Source organism: Cryptomeria japonica, chromosome 9 (assembly GCF_030272615.1).
Source record: "Cryptomeria japonica chromosome 9, Sugi_1.0, whole genome shotgun sequence".
NCBI lineage: Eukaryota > Viridiplantae > Streptophyta > Pinopsida > Cupressales > Cupressaceae > Cryptomeria > Cryptomeria japonica.
In genome coordinates this window covers 587,106,914-587,120,178 of record NC_081413.1, presented here as the reverse complement: position 1 = coordinate 587,120,178, position 13,265 = coordinate 587,106,914, and the positions used below count along the sequence as shown (strand labels likewise).

General features: G+C 38.2%; 1 protein-coding gene across 2 annotated transcripts in view; it reads right to left on the bottom strand.

The window, feature by feature from the left end:
- Nucleotides 1–7,868, bottom strand: part of LOC131052101 (multiple organellar RNA editing factor 8, chloroplastic/mitochondrial) — a 51,688-nt gene extending 43,820 nt beyond the window's left edge. Inside the window, exons 1-3 of one of the 2 annotated variants that reach the window (XM_059211096.1) lie at nt 7,083–7,868; nt 6,632–6,729; nt 6,467–6,532 (exon numbers count right to left, since the gene is read on the bottom strand). In XM_059211096.1, the coding sequence (XP_059067079.1) occupies nt 6,467–6,532; nt 6,632–6,729; nt 7,083–7,444 (526 nt within the window). In that variant the 5' untranslated portion in view covers nt 7,445–7,868. The remainder of the gene's footprint in view (nt 1–6,466; nt 6,533–6,631; nt 6,730–7,082) is intronic. The other variant, XM_057986690.2, reaches the window with a different exon arrangement.
- Between the last annotated feature and the right edge of the window lie 5,397 nt (nt 7,869–13,265).

Sequence of the window (13,265 nt, the reverse complement as noted above, 5' to 3'; positions counted from 1 at the left end):
CGCCGAGTGGAATCATAACAAACTTTCTTCTAGAATTTGGTTCCCTTTCTCACGTTCCTTTTTGGCATATTCAATGAATTTGGACATCATACTCTCCACTTCAGAAATTGGAATCTCAGGTAGATTCTTCATTCGTTCCTCTAGGTGGACTACTTCATCAAAGGCTGCAAGAAGTGTTATCCCCATCCATGCTTAAGTTATTTTGTCTTATCAATAAGTAACATAGTGGTATGCATATGATCCAACTGTTTTTCTGTGATCGATCCACCTTCTCCCTGAAAAATGACTTTTATCTTGCCCTCTAATTCTTGAATGTCCACATCTACTTCAATTTTTGCCCTTTTATCAAGAATGATGCACATCACCTCAATTATCTTGTCATGAATAGGATGGACGATATCTTCAACTTGATTACATCTATTACTAATATCTTCAAAAAGGAGTTTCTTCATTTGAAGCAAAGTAGACCACTATAACAAATTAGGAGTCGATTCCTTCCTAATTACCCCTTCTTGTGCCAGTATCTGTCTAGGTGCTTTCCTTATTGCTTGCAATACTGGGATGGTGACATCTTTGGTATGAGTGAAGGCATCAACTGTCACCATGAGGTTATGAACTATCTCAAGAACACAAATGGCTCTACCAAGTATTTTCATCATATTTCTCACAAATTCATTAGCCATTGTGAAAGATTTATTGACCCATGTATCTAGAAGTTGTGTTGAATTTGCTATCTTCTCCATATGATTTTACTGATTCATGAAAAGCATTGGTGGAGGTGTGATTGTTGGATCATGTTGTCTTAGTGGTTCCTTGAAATGATCGAAATAGCTCCTCCATGCATTTACCTCTTTTTCTAACCTTTTGTTCTCTATTTCAGCCTTTAGCTTCTCATTGACTGCCTTCATTTAATCGGTTGCTTCCTCCATGGCTTGCTCAAAAAAAAGTGGACCTAAGTCAAATGTTTCCAAATCATATTCATCTGCCATAATCTCATCCTCATATTTATCTACTACCAAAGTGGCAATCTGTATCTTCCTGGAGCATGTATCATCTCTTATTACTTTAGACATCTTTGAAGCTTTCTTCTTCTCAATGACTTCTTGAGGTCCATTTAGAAGACTCTCCAAATCAAATGCTTGTTCTTCTTCTTCCACTATTACCTCCTTGGCAAGTCTTTCCTTGAGCCAGTCGGGGATAGAAGACCTCCCTTCTTTTACTTTCACTTCTTCGGGCAATGGCTCATTCCTAGGAGGAGAAGTTACTTCATTATTATCTCATTTGTTCCTCATCATCACAAATCTGGATATGAAGGGCCGGATTTGATGATTCTTGAGGCCTTTTTCCTTTATCTTGTCTATCATTCCTATCATTTTGTATTATTGATTCCATTGATTCATCTACTTCATGGACCACGCCTTCATCTATCCTTTGATCCTTGCCATGATTTATTTCTCTCTCATGCCTAGAAGAATCACTAGGAGGCTGATCAAAATTTGTCTTTTGCTTCTTCTTGGGCATCTCCTTCTTTCCCTGTTCATTCTTCCTCTTTGATCCTTTGGAATGAGAAGTGCTCTCACTTACACTTGCCCTTTCTTCTTCTTCAGTCCTTGTCTCCAAATTGAATGTCATTGTCACATCTTGCTCGTCCAATTTCTAATGTTGAATATCTACCCATCTATGTGCGCAAGTTAAAACTTGATTCATCAATTCCCTCAAATCCGTGACTTCCTTTTCATCCCAATTAATCTTTATTCCTTTTTCTTCCATCTCATAGGTAGATTGGATATACCTACCACTATCTTGTGCTTGATCAGCCACTCTATAGACTTTGCATTTCCTGATGAGATCAAGAGGTATTTGGGAGTGCATCTTCTTCTTTAACTCTAAGTCGTCTTGTGCGTTCATCCAAAAGTCTTCTACTTAAAACACATGCTTATGTTTTCTTCCAGCCATTTCTTCTACATTACCATAGGGATCAAAGTTATCTCTAGAAGCAAATGGTGTAAATGAATAAAGAGATAACTCTGGCTCAACACATTCAGCTACTTGAAGAGAAGGACAAACGTCTATTGAATTCCCAAGTGAGATGGAATTAGTGATGACACCTCCATGTTTATACCTTAATGCCTTGGTACATGATAACAATTGTCTTGTCACCTCAAGTCGTACTATCCGGTCTGTTGGATAATGTGGCAACATATAAAGAGGGGAAGGACATCATTGGATCCTTATGTATGTGAATTTGGGAAATTGAATGAACCATGCACCATATTGTTTGACAAGTGATTGTGCTTCGAGAGACAATCTCTGATGGATTCCACCTTGTAGGATCCTAGTGATGTGCATTGTGAAAGTATCATCGACCAATCTATAGTGTTGATTAGGTGGGTGATGCAATATTTCATAGGAATCACAAACCCTTATCTCTCTAAGCCTCCTTCCAACTCTGCCTCTATGTGGTAGTCCCGCATATTCATAGCTCCTTGCTAAAGAATATATGACATATGAGCTCATGTGGAATGACTTGGTGGGAACTAACCTTCTCAATTGTACATCTAGGCTATTACTAATGATTCTTGCCCAATTGATCATTCCTTTCCCTTGGATGATTGTTTGTATGAAGAAGAACATCCATTTATCAAAACTAAAGGCTTGAGGAGCACCTATAACTCGGCTAAGCATGGTGATCAACTCCCTGAATTCTTTTTGGAAGTCAATTCGGTGTGGCCCATTAGGTATCTTGTTTAGACGAGGTCTACTCTTTCGCAACCAATCCCTATTGATGATTGATAGGCATGCATCGGGATCATCTTCATATATTGATTTCGCTCCTTCCAAACTTCTCTAACTCATATCCCTCTATTCTGGTAGGTGGAAAGCTTCACTTATAGCTTTTCTGATAGGTAAGCAAGAACGGTTCCATCCTCAACCACAATTGTCCTTGAATGTGAATCATAGTGCTTGGCACACTCAATCATTAATTCATGACATCTAACTATAGGAGGGAAGCCAACTGCCTTGATGATGCCGCTTTCTATTATCCTCTTGCTATGGGGTGATGGTTTGCCAATGTATGGTGCTTCACGAAACTTCTTCACATTGAAGATCCCCGGGTTTGTATCTCCAATGTTGCTCCACCAGGATGTAATTTTGGTCTCCAAGTCATCAGTCTTCTGATCTTCTTTGATGAGACCTTGTCATGAGGTAGATCCACTTGCCTTGGGTGCTGCCATCATTCAACTATTAAAAGTGTTCAAGTTAAGGTCTTGATAAGGTTATGAAAATTATAGACTTTTAGGCTTGCAAAACCTTAGAATGAAGATGAAATACTAGTTTAAACCAATCCTACACTTTAATGACTCTAATCAAATGCTCAATAAGACTGATCTAACTCTATACATGCATCCTAACTTGAGTGAACTATGATATTCTGCCTCTAATCAGACCTAATTTTTTATCTTGAATGCAATCCTTACTTCTGATTTTGATGATTTGCTTAACTAATGAATTCACTGTTTGGAAAGCAATTCTGATGTCTAAAGCAAATCTGGGCTGTCCAAGGTAAATTCGCTGTATGGTAGGCTCCTAGCTGAATAAATTTGCTTCAACCTGATCTTCAAATGATATATTCGCCTTTTTTTTAAAAGACCAGACCTGCATTCAATGATGAAATTTGTCCTTTATAATTGCTGATGCTTGATGAAGTTCGTTGTTCAATTGGAGAAATTCACTAATCTGCTGACAAAATTCGCTTTTAGAGATAGGAATTGTGTTTCAAATTGATGTTAAAATGATTAATTTGATCCCCCCTATATATGCGATTAGGGTAGAGTCATGACTCTTGGTGTTTTAGGCCGACTTGGTTTAATAAAAACAAAAAATAAATTGCTTCCTTAATGCTGGCCGACTTAACAGATTAGAACTTTCCCTCTTGGTAATTCGAATTTGAATAAGTTTATGGCACCAAAATGCTTGTCTTTGGGAATTTCGCTTTTGGGTCCTTGGCAAGGACATGAATCTTGAAATCAGTTCGCTCTATGTCCTTTGGAAGGGCAAGGTCAAGGTAAAAAGTTCGCTCTATGTCCTTTGGAAGGACATGACCTTAAGGTAATTTTCGCTCTTGAACCTTAGGAAGGTACGCCATCTTGAAACAAGTTCGCTCTAGGTCCTTTGGAAGGGGAAGGTCAAGTTCGCTCTAGGACCTTAGCAAGGACAAGGTCAAGGTAAAAAGTTTGCTCCATGTCCTTAGCAAGGACAAGACTCTATGATAAGGATTACGCTCTAGGTCCTTTCCAAGGACAGGACTCAAAAATGAAATTCGTTGTGTGTTCTTTCCAAGGACATGACTTGGATAAAAAATCCGCTCCATGTCCTTTCTAAGGTACGTGACCTTGTATTGCAATTCGCTCCAAGACCTTCAGGAGGTACATCGATTGGAAATAATTCACTCTAGGACCTTGGTAGGGACAAGATGAAATTCGCTCTCTGACCTTAGCAAGGACAAGACCTAAAATAAAATCTCGCTCCATAACCCTTGGAAGGACATGAGCTTGGTAAAGATTTTTGCTCTATGTCCTTTGGAAGGACATAACCTTGAAGATAAAAATCGCTCTTGGACCTTGGCAAGGACAAGACTTGGAGGTGAAATTCATTGTTGATTTTCAATTGGACTGTTGGTGTTGGAAATAAGCCACACCAAAACCAACGATGGACCGGTCCAAGAGGGGCCAATAGCTCAATAGTAGAGCACTCCAAAAGGGTATGGAAGGTCCTAGGTTCGAGTCCTAGCTGGTCCATGTCTCAACATGGTATCAGAGCCAGGTCCAAGCTAGTAGCCCCAAGCACACAAGAGGTGTGGCTTAAGGGGTGTTGGTGTTGGAAATAAGCCACACCCTGACCAACGATGGACTAGTCCAAGAGGGGCCAGTAGCTCAATGGTAGAGCACTCCAGCAGCGTATGGAAGGTCCTAGGTTTGAGTCCTAGCTGGTCCATGTCTCAATATGGGCAAATTCACTCTTGATCTTTTACAAGGTACATCATATAAAGAAGGATTCGCTATGGATCCTTAGCAAGGACATGACCTTTGAGTTCACTCTAGGACCTCTCCAAGGACAAGACTTGAAAATCGCTCTTTCACTTGGTTGATTTTGACCTCGATTTTTCCAACATGTCCATATGAAAACATTATCAATTCGACCCTTAAAAACATCTATGGAGGAAATTCACTCTAGGACCTTAGCAATGACATGACCTTGGTGAAATTTTTTCGCTCTAGAACCCCAGCAAGGTACAGGGTCAAGTTACTTAGGTAAATTCTCTCCAATGAGTGAGCAAGGTCATGGTCTTAACAAAATTTTGCTCTCAAATTGGGACAAGGTACGCAACGTTATGAATGACTCTTCACTTAGCTATTTCACATGACTTTACTTAGCTTGTTCAATCTTGAGTCCTTCATCTTCGAATCATTCTTGCAACACTTGATGACCTACTCCACTCCATTCACTAGAAAAGAGCAAAGAGAGACTACTCCTAGAGGAGGCAAAACCTAAAAAAAACGGGGGGTCCCCATCTTGATGGGGCGATGTGTGATGTGGTCACAACAATTCTCATGTTCTTAAAATTAGAAATTGGGATTTCTTTGATTGCATTTGTTTTGCTTCCTTCTATATGATGAACTAGACATAGTTTCTATCAAATATATGACTACAGGACTTTTCTGCTGTTATTCATTGCCCAGGGGAGACAAACTCCTCTTATAAACTTGGAATTGTTATTAGTGCAGAAGAAAAATGTCAAGAGATAAATGGTCTTGAAAAGCTACAGGCTAACTTGCTCGCAGTTCTCTCGGCCAAAGTAGATCATGTTGATAGGATTCCGGAAGGGTCTCCTACAAGACTGTCTTAAGGATAAGAGAGCTCAGCTTGAAGCCCTGCAGGAAATTACAGTTTGCTTTCAATATATGACTGTAGGACTTGTTTCTGCTGTAATTCATTGCACAGAGGAGACACAAACTCCTCTTATAAACTTGGAAATGTTATCAAAGTGGGAAAAAACATCAAGAGGCAAATGGTCTTGAAAAGCGTGATCGGAAGCCATGTGATGGATTGAACATGCTCTTCATGATGCCCCCATAATACATCCCGAATGTTGGATGGCTAGTGCCATCAAATACAAATCACCAGTGGATTAAAGCTAAAAAAAATACAAATATTATGCATTCAAATCGTTGCAGCGGACTGCACGAAAAGAAGTTCCACCATGAAAAGCATTACCTAAACAAAGTTAAACACAATCCACATAATACTACATGAGCCTATCAAGTATTCTACATCAAAATCATTGGAAAATATTCCAAATGCACCATGTGTCTAGGAAGATCTATAATAAGTCACCATTACACATGATTACAGAGTGAGTTGTCGACCACAATATAAACCTTACAGTTTTGGACAACATTCTTACCTCCATACGACTTGGTACGTGGATCCGAGTACGCATCAGGCCACACCCCGAGAACATTAGGAAGAGCTGCAATTAAAGACAAAAACTCATTAAAATTTACATTAGGTAACTCAAATAGATGTAAAAAAAAATGCATAGCTACTATTATCCAAGAACTACGCATACGCTTAATCTTGTAGGACAGTTCCTCTGAAACCAGGCAGCCAAAAGCAAAATAATGCTTTGTTGAAACCGAGTACATTTTCATCCTAGCTTCCTCCTCGCTGTAAAATCAAAACAATCAGAAACCATTTTAAATCAAATTAATGCCCCATTTTATCTTGCACTTACACAACCAAACCTATACTTGTTTCTCAATACCCAAGAATTTATCTTTGCTGCACTTCTGAACCTACATAGCCAGAACTATGGAGATTCCCAGCACCGAAGATTTTATCTTTGCTGCAATTACATAGTCAAACCTATGCTTGTTTCCCAATACCCAAGATAAAACATGACAAGCATAAAAACCTCAAACACTAAATCGAAAACCCCCTCTGCACATAATAAACAAAAATTAAGATAGCAATTCTGTCTGTTTTGGGAAAGAAAAAACAGTAAAATTAGAGGTCCTCACCTTCCCACGACCTGTGCAAGCGTCTTGATGTAGCTATCAATAATCTCATCTCTGGTGGGGTTACCCTCGGGGGCTCCCATGACAATGAGCCAGTGCTCGTAATCGCAGCCATCGAGTAGAAAGGTCTTCACAGACGATGTAGTGGGTATTGTTGCATAGCGTCTCAGTGTCGGTAGAATGACAGGTTGCGGTATTGTTATCCCTCCAAGAAAGCGTCCATTGCGAAACCCTACAGATGGATGTGAAGAAATCCTTAAGCCCCTGAGGCTTACACCTTTGTTTGCTAACAGCGAAACCCTGTTAGAAGAACAGAGACTGAGACTTGCTCTCAAGGACAGGGCTGCTCGCACCAGTACCACCATTTTCTCCGTAGGAAAACTGAGTTGCAAAGTAGCTACGACAGACTAAAACCCTACACAGATTTCAAAGTTAGAAGACATCCCCTGGCTCCCAGGAGGTGACTTTAATATGATACTCAATGCACAAGAAAAACAAGGGGGAAACAAAGTTGAATGGAAAGGAGCGGAGAGGATTCATTGAGAGAGGATGATCAACAAGTTCTCAATGACAGGGCTGCTCGCACCAGTACCACCATTTTCTCCGTAGGAAAACTGAGTTGCAAAGTAGCTACGACAGACTAAAACCCTACACAGATTTCAAAGTTAGAAGACATCCCCTTACTCCTAGGAGGTGACTTTAATATGGTACTCAATGCACAAGACAAACAAGGGGGAAACAAAGTTGAATGGAAAGGAGCGGAGAGGATTCATTGGGAAAGGATGATCAACAAGTTGAAGTTCATTGATCCAATAGCAGGGTAAAAAAGGAGAACACAAATTAATCTGGTACATCTGGTGTAACCATCAACAATACAATAAGAAAGTGTTGCAAGCTAGACAGATTTTACTTCAACAGGGACTACTTTGAAATTGTCAAGAATGAGGAGGGAGTTCAGTATGCAGTCATTCCATATACATTATCTAATCACCACCCCATTATGATTGGGTTGAAGATATCGAGTAGCAAAATTGCCCCACCCAGCCTTAATTTGAATTTCAGAATGAACACTAGCTTGCTAGAAGATGGTGATCTCAAGTGTGCAATATACCTGGTTAGAATGTTCAATAAATGTGCAAACAGCAAGTTATCAAAAATAGAAAGGTGGAACCAAAATATTGAAACCTAGACCTTACTTTGTCAGGTGGTAGGTAAAAAGAAAGCTAAAGATATCAGAGCTAATGAGATGCAATTATAAAATGCACTACAAGTGGCTGAATTAGAACTACAAGGGGACCTAGAAAGTGAAACACTCACCTATCAACTCATCAGGGCCAGGAACGAACTTAGAAGGATACAAAACCAAAAAATTAATGGTTGGAGAGCAAGAGCTAAACTCAACTGGTTAGATGCAAGGGATCGAGGAACTAAGTTTTTCTTCCATCTGCTCAAAATGAAACAAGCAAGAGAGAATATAGATTCCATATGGGAGGACAATAAAATCTCTCTGATCCAAAGGAAATTCTTGAATGTTTTGCTCAATACTACAAAAAATTGTTTTCTGCAGAACCAATTAGGAAAGAACAGGACAATGCAAGGAGATTAATCATGTCCTTAGTCCGCAAACTCCTTGATAATGAGGATAGCAAGATTCTAGAGGCTGCAATCTCCAAAAAAGAAATCAAAGAAGCAATAGAGACCCTCAGTAATGACAAGTCTCCTGGACCCGATGGGTTCCCAGTAGAATTCTACAAGGACAACATTGAATGGATAGTGGAGGACCTCCATGAGATATACTCAGAGGATATTCACAAGGTATCCCTGGGGGGAAACATAAACCAAGGTCTGATCAAACTCCTCCCCAAAGAGGGTGATAGAACCCTTGTCAAAAACTGGAGACCCAGTACACTATTAAATGTATCATATAAGATACTAGCAAAGCTGATAGCAAGTAGATTGGAAAATATTCTACCAAAAATCATCAGTACTACACAAACAGGGTTTGTCAAAGGGTGGTATATTCTAGAGAACCTAATCACATGTTGGGAGTCACTCCATTGGGCTAAAGAAACAGGTCAGAATGGGGCAATGCTACTCATTGACTTCGAGAAAGCCTATGACAGAATAGAATGGGAATATATTATTCAGATGCTCCAGACTCTAGGATTCCCCTCAGGGTTCTGTAAATTGGTTAAAACTCTATTGTGTGATGTCAATGCCTCAGTTGAAGTAAATGGAATAAGATCCCCCAAATTTGCACTATCCAAGTCAATAAGGCAAGGTTGTCCTCTTACTCCTGCCTTGTTTGTTATAGCTGCTGATGCAATGGCCTATCTAATCAAAGATTCCTCTGTCACTCCTCCTATCAGGGGCATATCCTTATCTATTCAAAAGGAAATATGTAATGTCCAATTTGTTGATGATACTGCAATGCTAATTAAACTAGAAGAAGAGAACCTTACTACTCTGCTAGAAAATATAAAAGTTTTTTGCCTGGCCTCTGGAAGTAAGATTTCAATGCATAAATCTAACCTACTTGGCTGGGATGACAGACCTCCGGATTGGCTCACAAAATTCTCTCTCAATTGGTTGGGTCCTTCCCAATTGGTGAAATATCTAGGTATCCCCTTCTCTGTTTGTCCAAACCTAAAGGAGATGTGGGAATGGGTAAGGAATAAGATAGAAAAGAAACTCTCCAAATGGAATAGGAACTATCTATCTCTGGCTGGAAGATTTCAGGTATGTCAAAAGATTTTGGCATCATACAACATCTATTTCTCTGCTGCTTGGCTCTTAAAAAACTACCAATTTAACCATATTCAAAAGCAAATAAGGGCATTCCTTTGGTCTGATGGGAAAGGTATCAAGAAGCAGCATGCGGTGAAATGGGAATGGTGTGCTATGCACAAACTATATGGTGGGATGGGACTAAAAGATCTAAGAACTCAAGGGATAGCCCTTGCCTCCAAATGGATTCTCCATGCCATTGATGGTGAGGAGCCACGGAAAGTTTTAATAAGAAACAATATATCTTCCTCAATTCCAAAAAAAGCTAAGAAATGGAAAGGCCTCCCTATGATTGACCTTCTTCTTGGATAGATGGATGTAGCCCCAGCTGGATCAAGAGTTTTCAAATCCCTATGGAAAGTTTGGGAACAGGTGAAACATTTGGTGCAATACAATATGAAGGGATGTAAACAGGGACAACTCACTAGTGATAGATCTATCTGGTGGAATCTAAGTTATCATGGAAAACCACTAGTAGCTCTTCAAGGTTGCTTTGCTCTTAAATGGAACAATATGGGAATTAGACACTTTGCACAGATTCTGGAGAATGGCCAACTGAGAACATGGGAGGATCTGAAACTTGCCTTTGCTATTCCGGTATCCCAACACAGAATCTATACACATGCTTAGATCTGCCTTATCCAACGCTCTTCCCCAACTGCTCATATCTCATTCCCTCTCATCCTCTTCTGCAATTGGTTGGGTTGATGGCACACCTCTTTCCTCTCTGAAGGCCAAAATCATCTATGCATCACTCACTGAAGCAGATACCATTTTTCTTCACCTAAATAAATGCTAGGATCTAGAGTGGACCCTAGGATTTGGAAGGACAGATTAGGCAAATTTTGGATGACCCCGAATGAACCAAAAAAATAGTTTTTTGGTTGGAGACTGTTGTTAAATAAACTCCCTCTTAAGGATAAGGAAGGTAACCACCTAATCTGCAAATTGTAGAACTCCTGAGACTATGAAACATATCCTTTTTTACTATCATTTTGCAAAAGAGATCTGGAATTTGTTCGGTTTAAATTTGGATGTTAATTGTGTTGAAATCATTAATGTTGTTTTAGGCTACATTAAGGGTTGTAGGAAAATTGCAAATATCTTCTGGTCTTGTTTATCTTTAGAAGTCCTTTGGCTCATTTGGAAATATCGTAATGATGATGTCTTTAATAACAACACCAGGCACCTCACTGAGTCTCTTAGGAGACTCGTTTTTTCATACTGTCTCATTGCAGGTCACTGTGGTCTTAAAGCTTGACTCAGAGAAGTTTGACAAATGGATAAAGGAAGGAGCTACCATTGTCTACATCAGAGAGCTATCCCATGGATTCACATGGGAGAGAGATGAACCAAGAAAGGCAGCATTTGAGCAAGCACTCGTGGCTTTCATGAGACAGATTGATCGCAAACACCTACATATGGAAATTTCTCGGGGGGAAGCTGGCCGAATCCACCAGAGCACCTCACGCCCTCACAGGCAGGACATTCTTGATGGCTGTATGGAAGTATGGCAAGATGGAGACATGGGTTGGGTAGCATGGATCCCAATAGTGGGAGTTATCTCTTCTCTAGGCTCTGAAATTTCATTCACATAGTCTATTACTACTCCTTAGATTCTCTATCTTGTTCATATAATATGATGTAATAGTGATTATCATCTTCCATATGTGGTGATACTCGTAGTTTATTAATTTTTGATGACTGCACCTTCCTTTGATGCCTTGATACTCGCTATACCCAGACATTTATGGTGATTTGTACTGACTTTTTGATATATAATCAAAAAATATATATATTCTAGAATTCTCTCTATTTTGAACATTGTTGAATTTAGGGTTATTAGGAGCTCATTTTTTTACTTCTTTTGTTTTATAATTGGTTCATTTGTCTAAGATTAATGGGATATTTGTATAAGGAATTAGCAATTTTAAGTGCATGGATATTAGGGCATCTTTAAGTGTATGATTATTGGGATATTAAGTGCACGGATATTAGGGCATCTTTAAGTAAGTATCAAGCAAAACTTGAAATGTGTAAGTTTTTACTCTTGTGCTATCCAAAATTAAAGAGTAATATTATTTAGATGCATACAACATGGACTTTGTCATTAAATAATAAAATTATTGAATATACAAAATATTTTGAGCATAAACTTAAAGCTTATGGAAGTATGAAAAGATTTTTAAAATACTACTCATTAGTTTGTACATTTTATTTAAAAAATAGTATTGATTATTTGAGTTGCAGGACATGTTTTTATAATGATTTGTATTAAAATCAAATTAATACTAGATTTTCAATGGTAATTTTGTAATTTCACATCATTATATTATTTGTCTATCTTTTACAGATATTATTTGTCCATCTTCTATAGATATTATCCATCAATTGTCTAATCTCTTACACATCTCTATAGAAATGTGAAAAAATTATTTAAGTTGTATAGATGTTTGAAATAAACCTATCTAAAAAATGCCAAGAGATATCAATTTAGAGGTATTTTAATTACATAGAAGTTATTTTTTTAATTTACTTTGGCACTATTTTATTTACTACATAAATGGAGATTTGAATTAAATGTGTTGTTTATTCTCTTGAAAGATTATGTTTATTGTTAAATAGTAATATTTTGACATCTAAATAGAAACCAAATTTAAGATAAAAGATATAATTTTTTGTTAACATATTCACCTTATTATGTTATATCCTTTATTGTCATTGTGGAATGTCTCTTGACAATAATTAGGGGTTCAATTAGAATACTAATTTAAAGTTAACCAAGTTAGAACAATTAAGTGGGTGGTGACAATCTTTCATTCAAGTTATTAAAGTCCTATTTGTTAAGCCCTATAGACAAAAGATTTTTTTAGTTTTTTTTTTAATTTAAAAAAATACTGTCAATCTTTTTAGCCTTTTGTATAGGGATTTTTTAACATTTGGGGAGGTTTTGTCCTAAGAGGGGCAATTAGGATGAGTTATTTTGTATTTATTAGACTGTTTTATACTTCATTTGTCTTTCACTAAGATTGTTTCAAGTTTGGCCTGTAATGGGCATATTCAGGTTAATCCGAAGGATTATCTAAAGAAGGTGGTGGAGTGGACTATACCAAGGGAAGGTTGGTATAAGATAAACTTTGACAGGGCCTCAAAAGGCAACCCAAGATTGTTGGGGATTGGGTTGTGGCGAGAGATTGGGAGGACAATATTGTAGCCTTTGGTTCCTTGAAGCTTGTTGAGGGAATGAATGTAGTGCCTCTCCCTGATTCATTCTTTATGATAGGATGTGATAGATACTTATGGACTTGTTCATGTTCTTGATGCCTCTTGTTTCATTATTTATATTGATATGCTCTTTGACATTAGTGGATTCATTCCGATTACTATGGCGATTTTGAC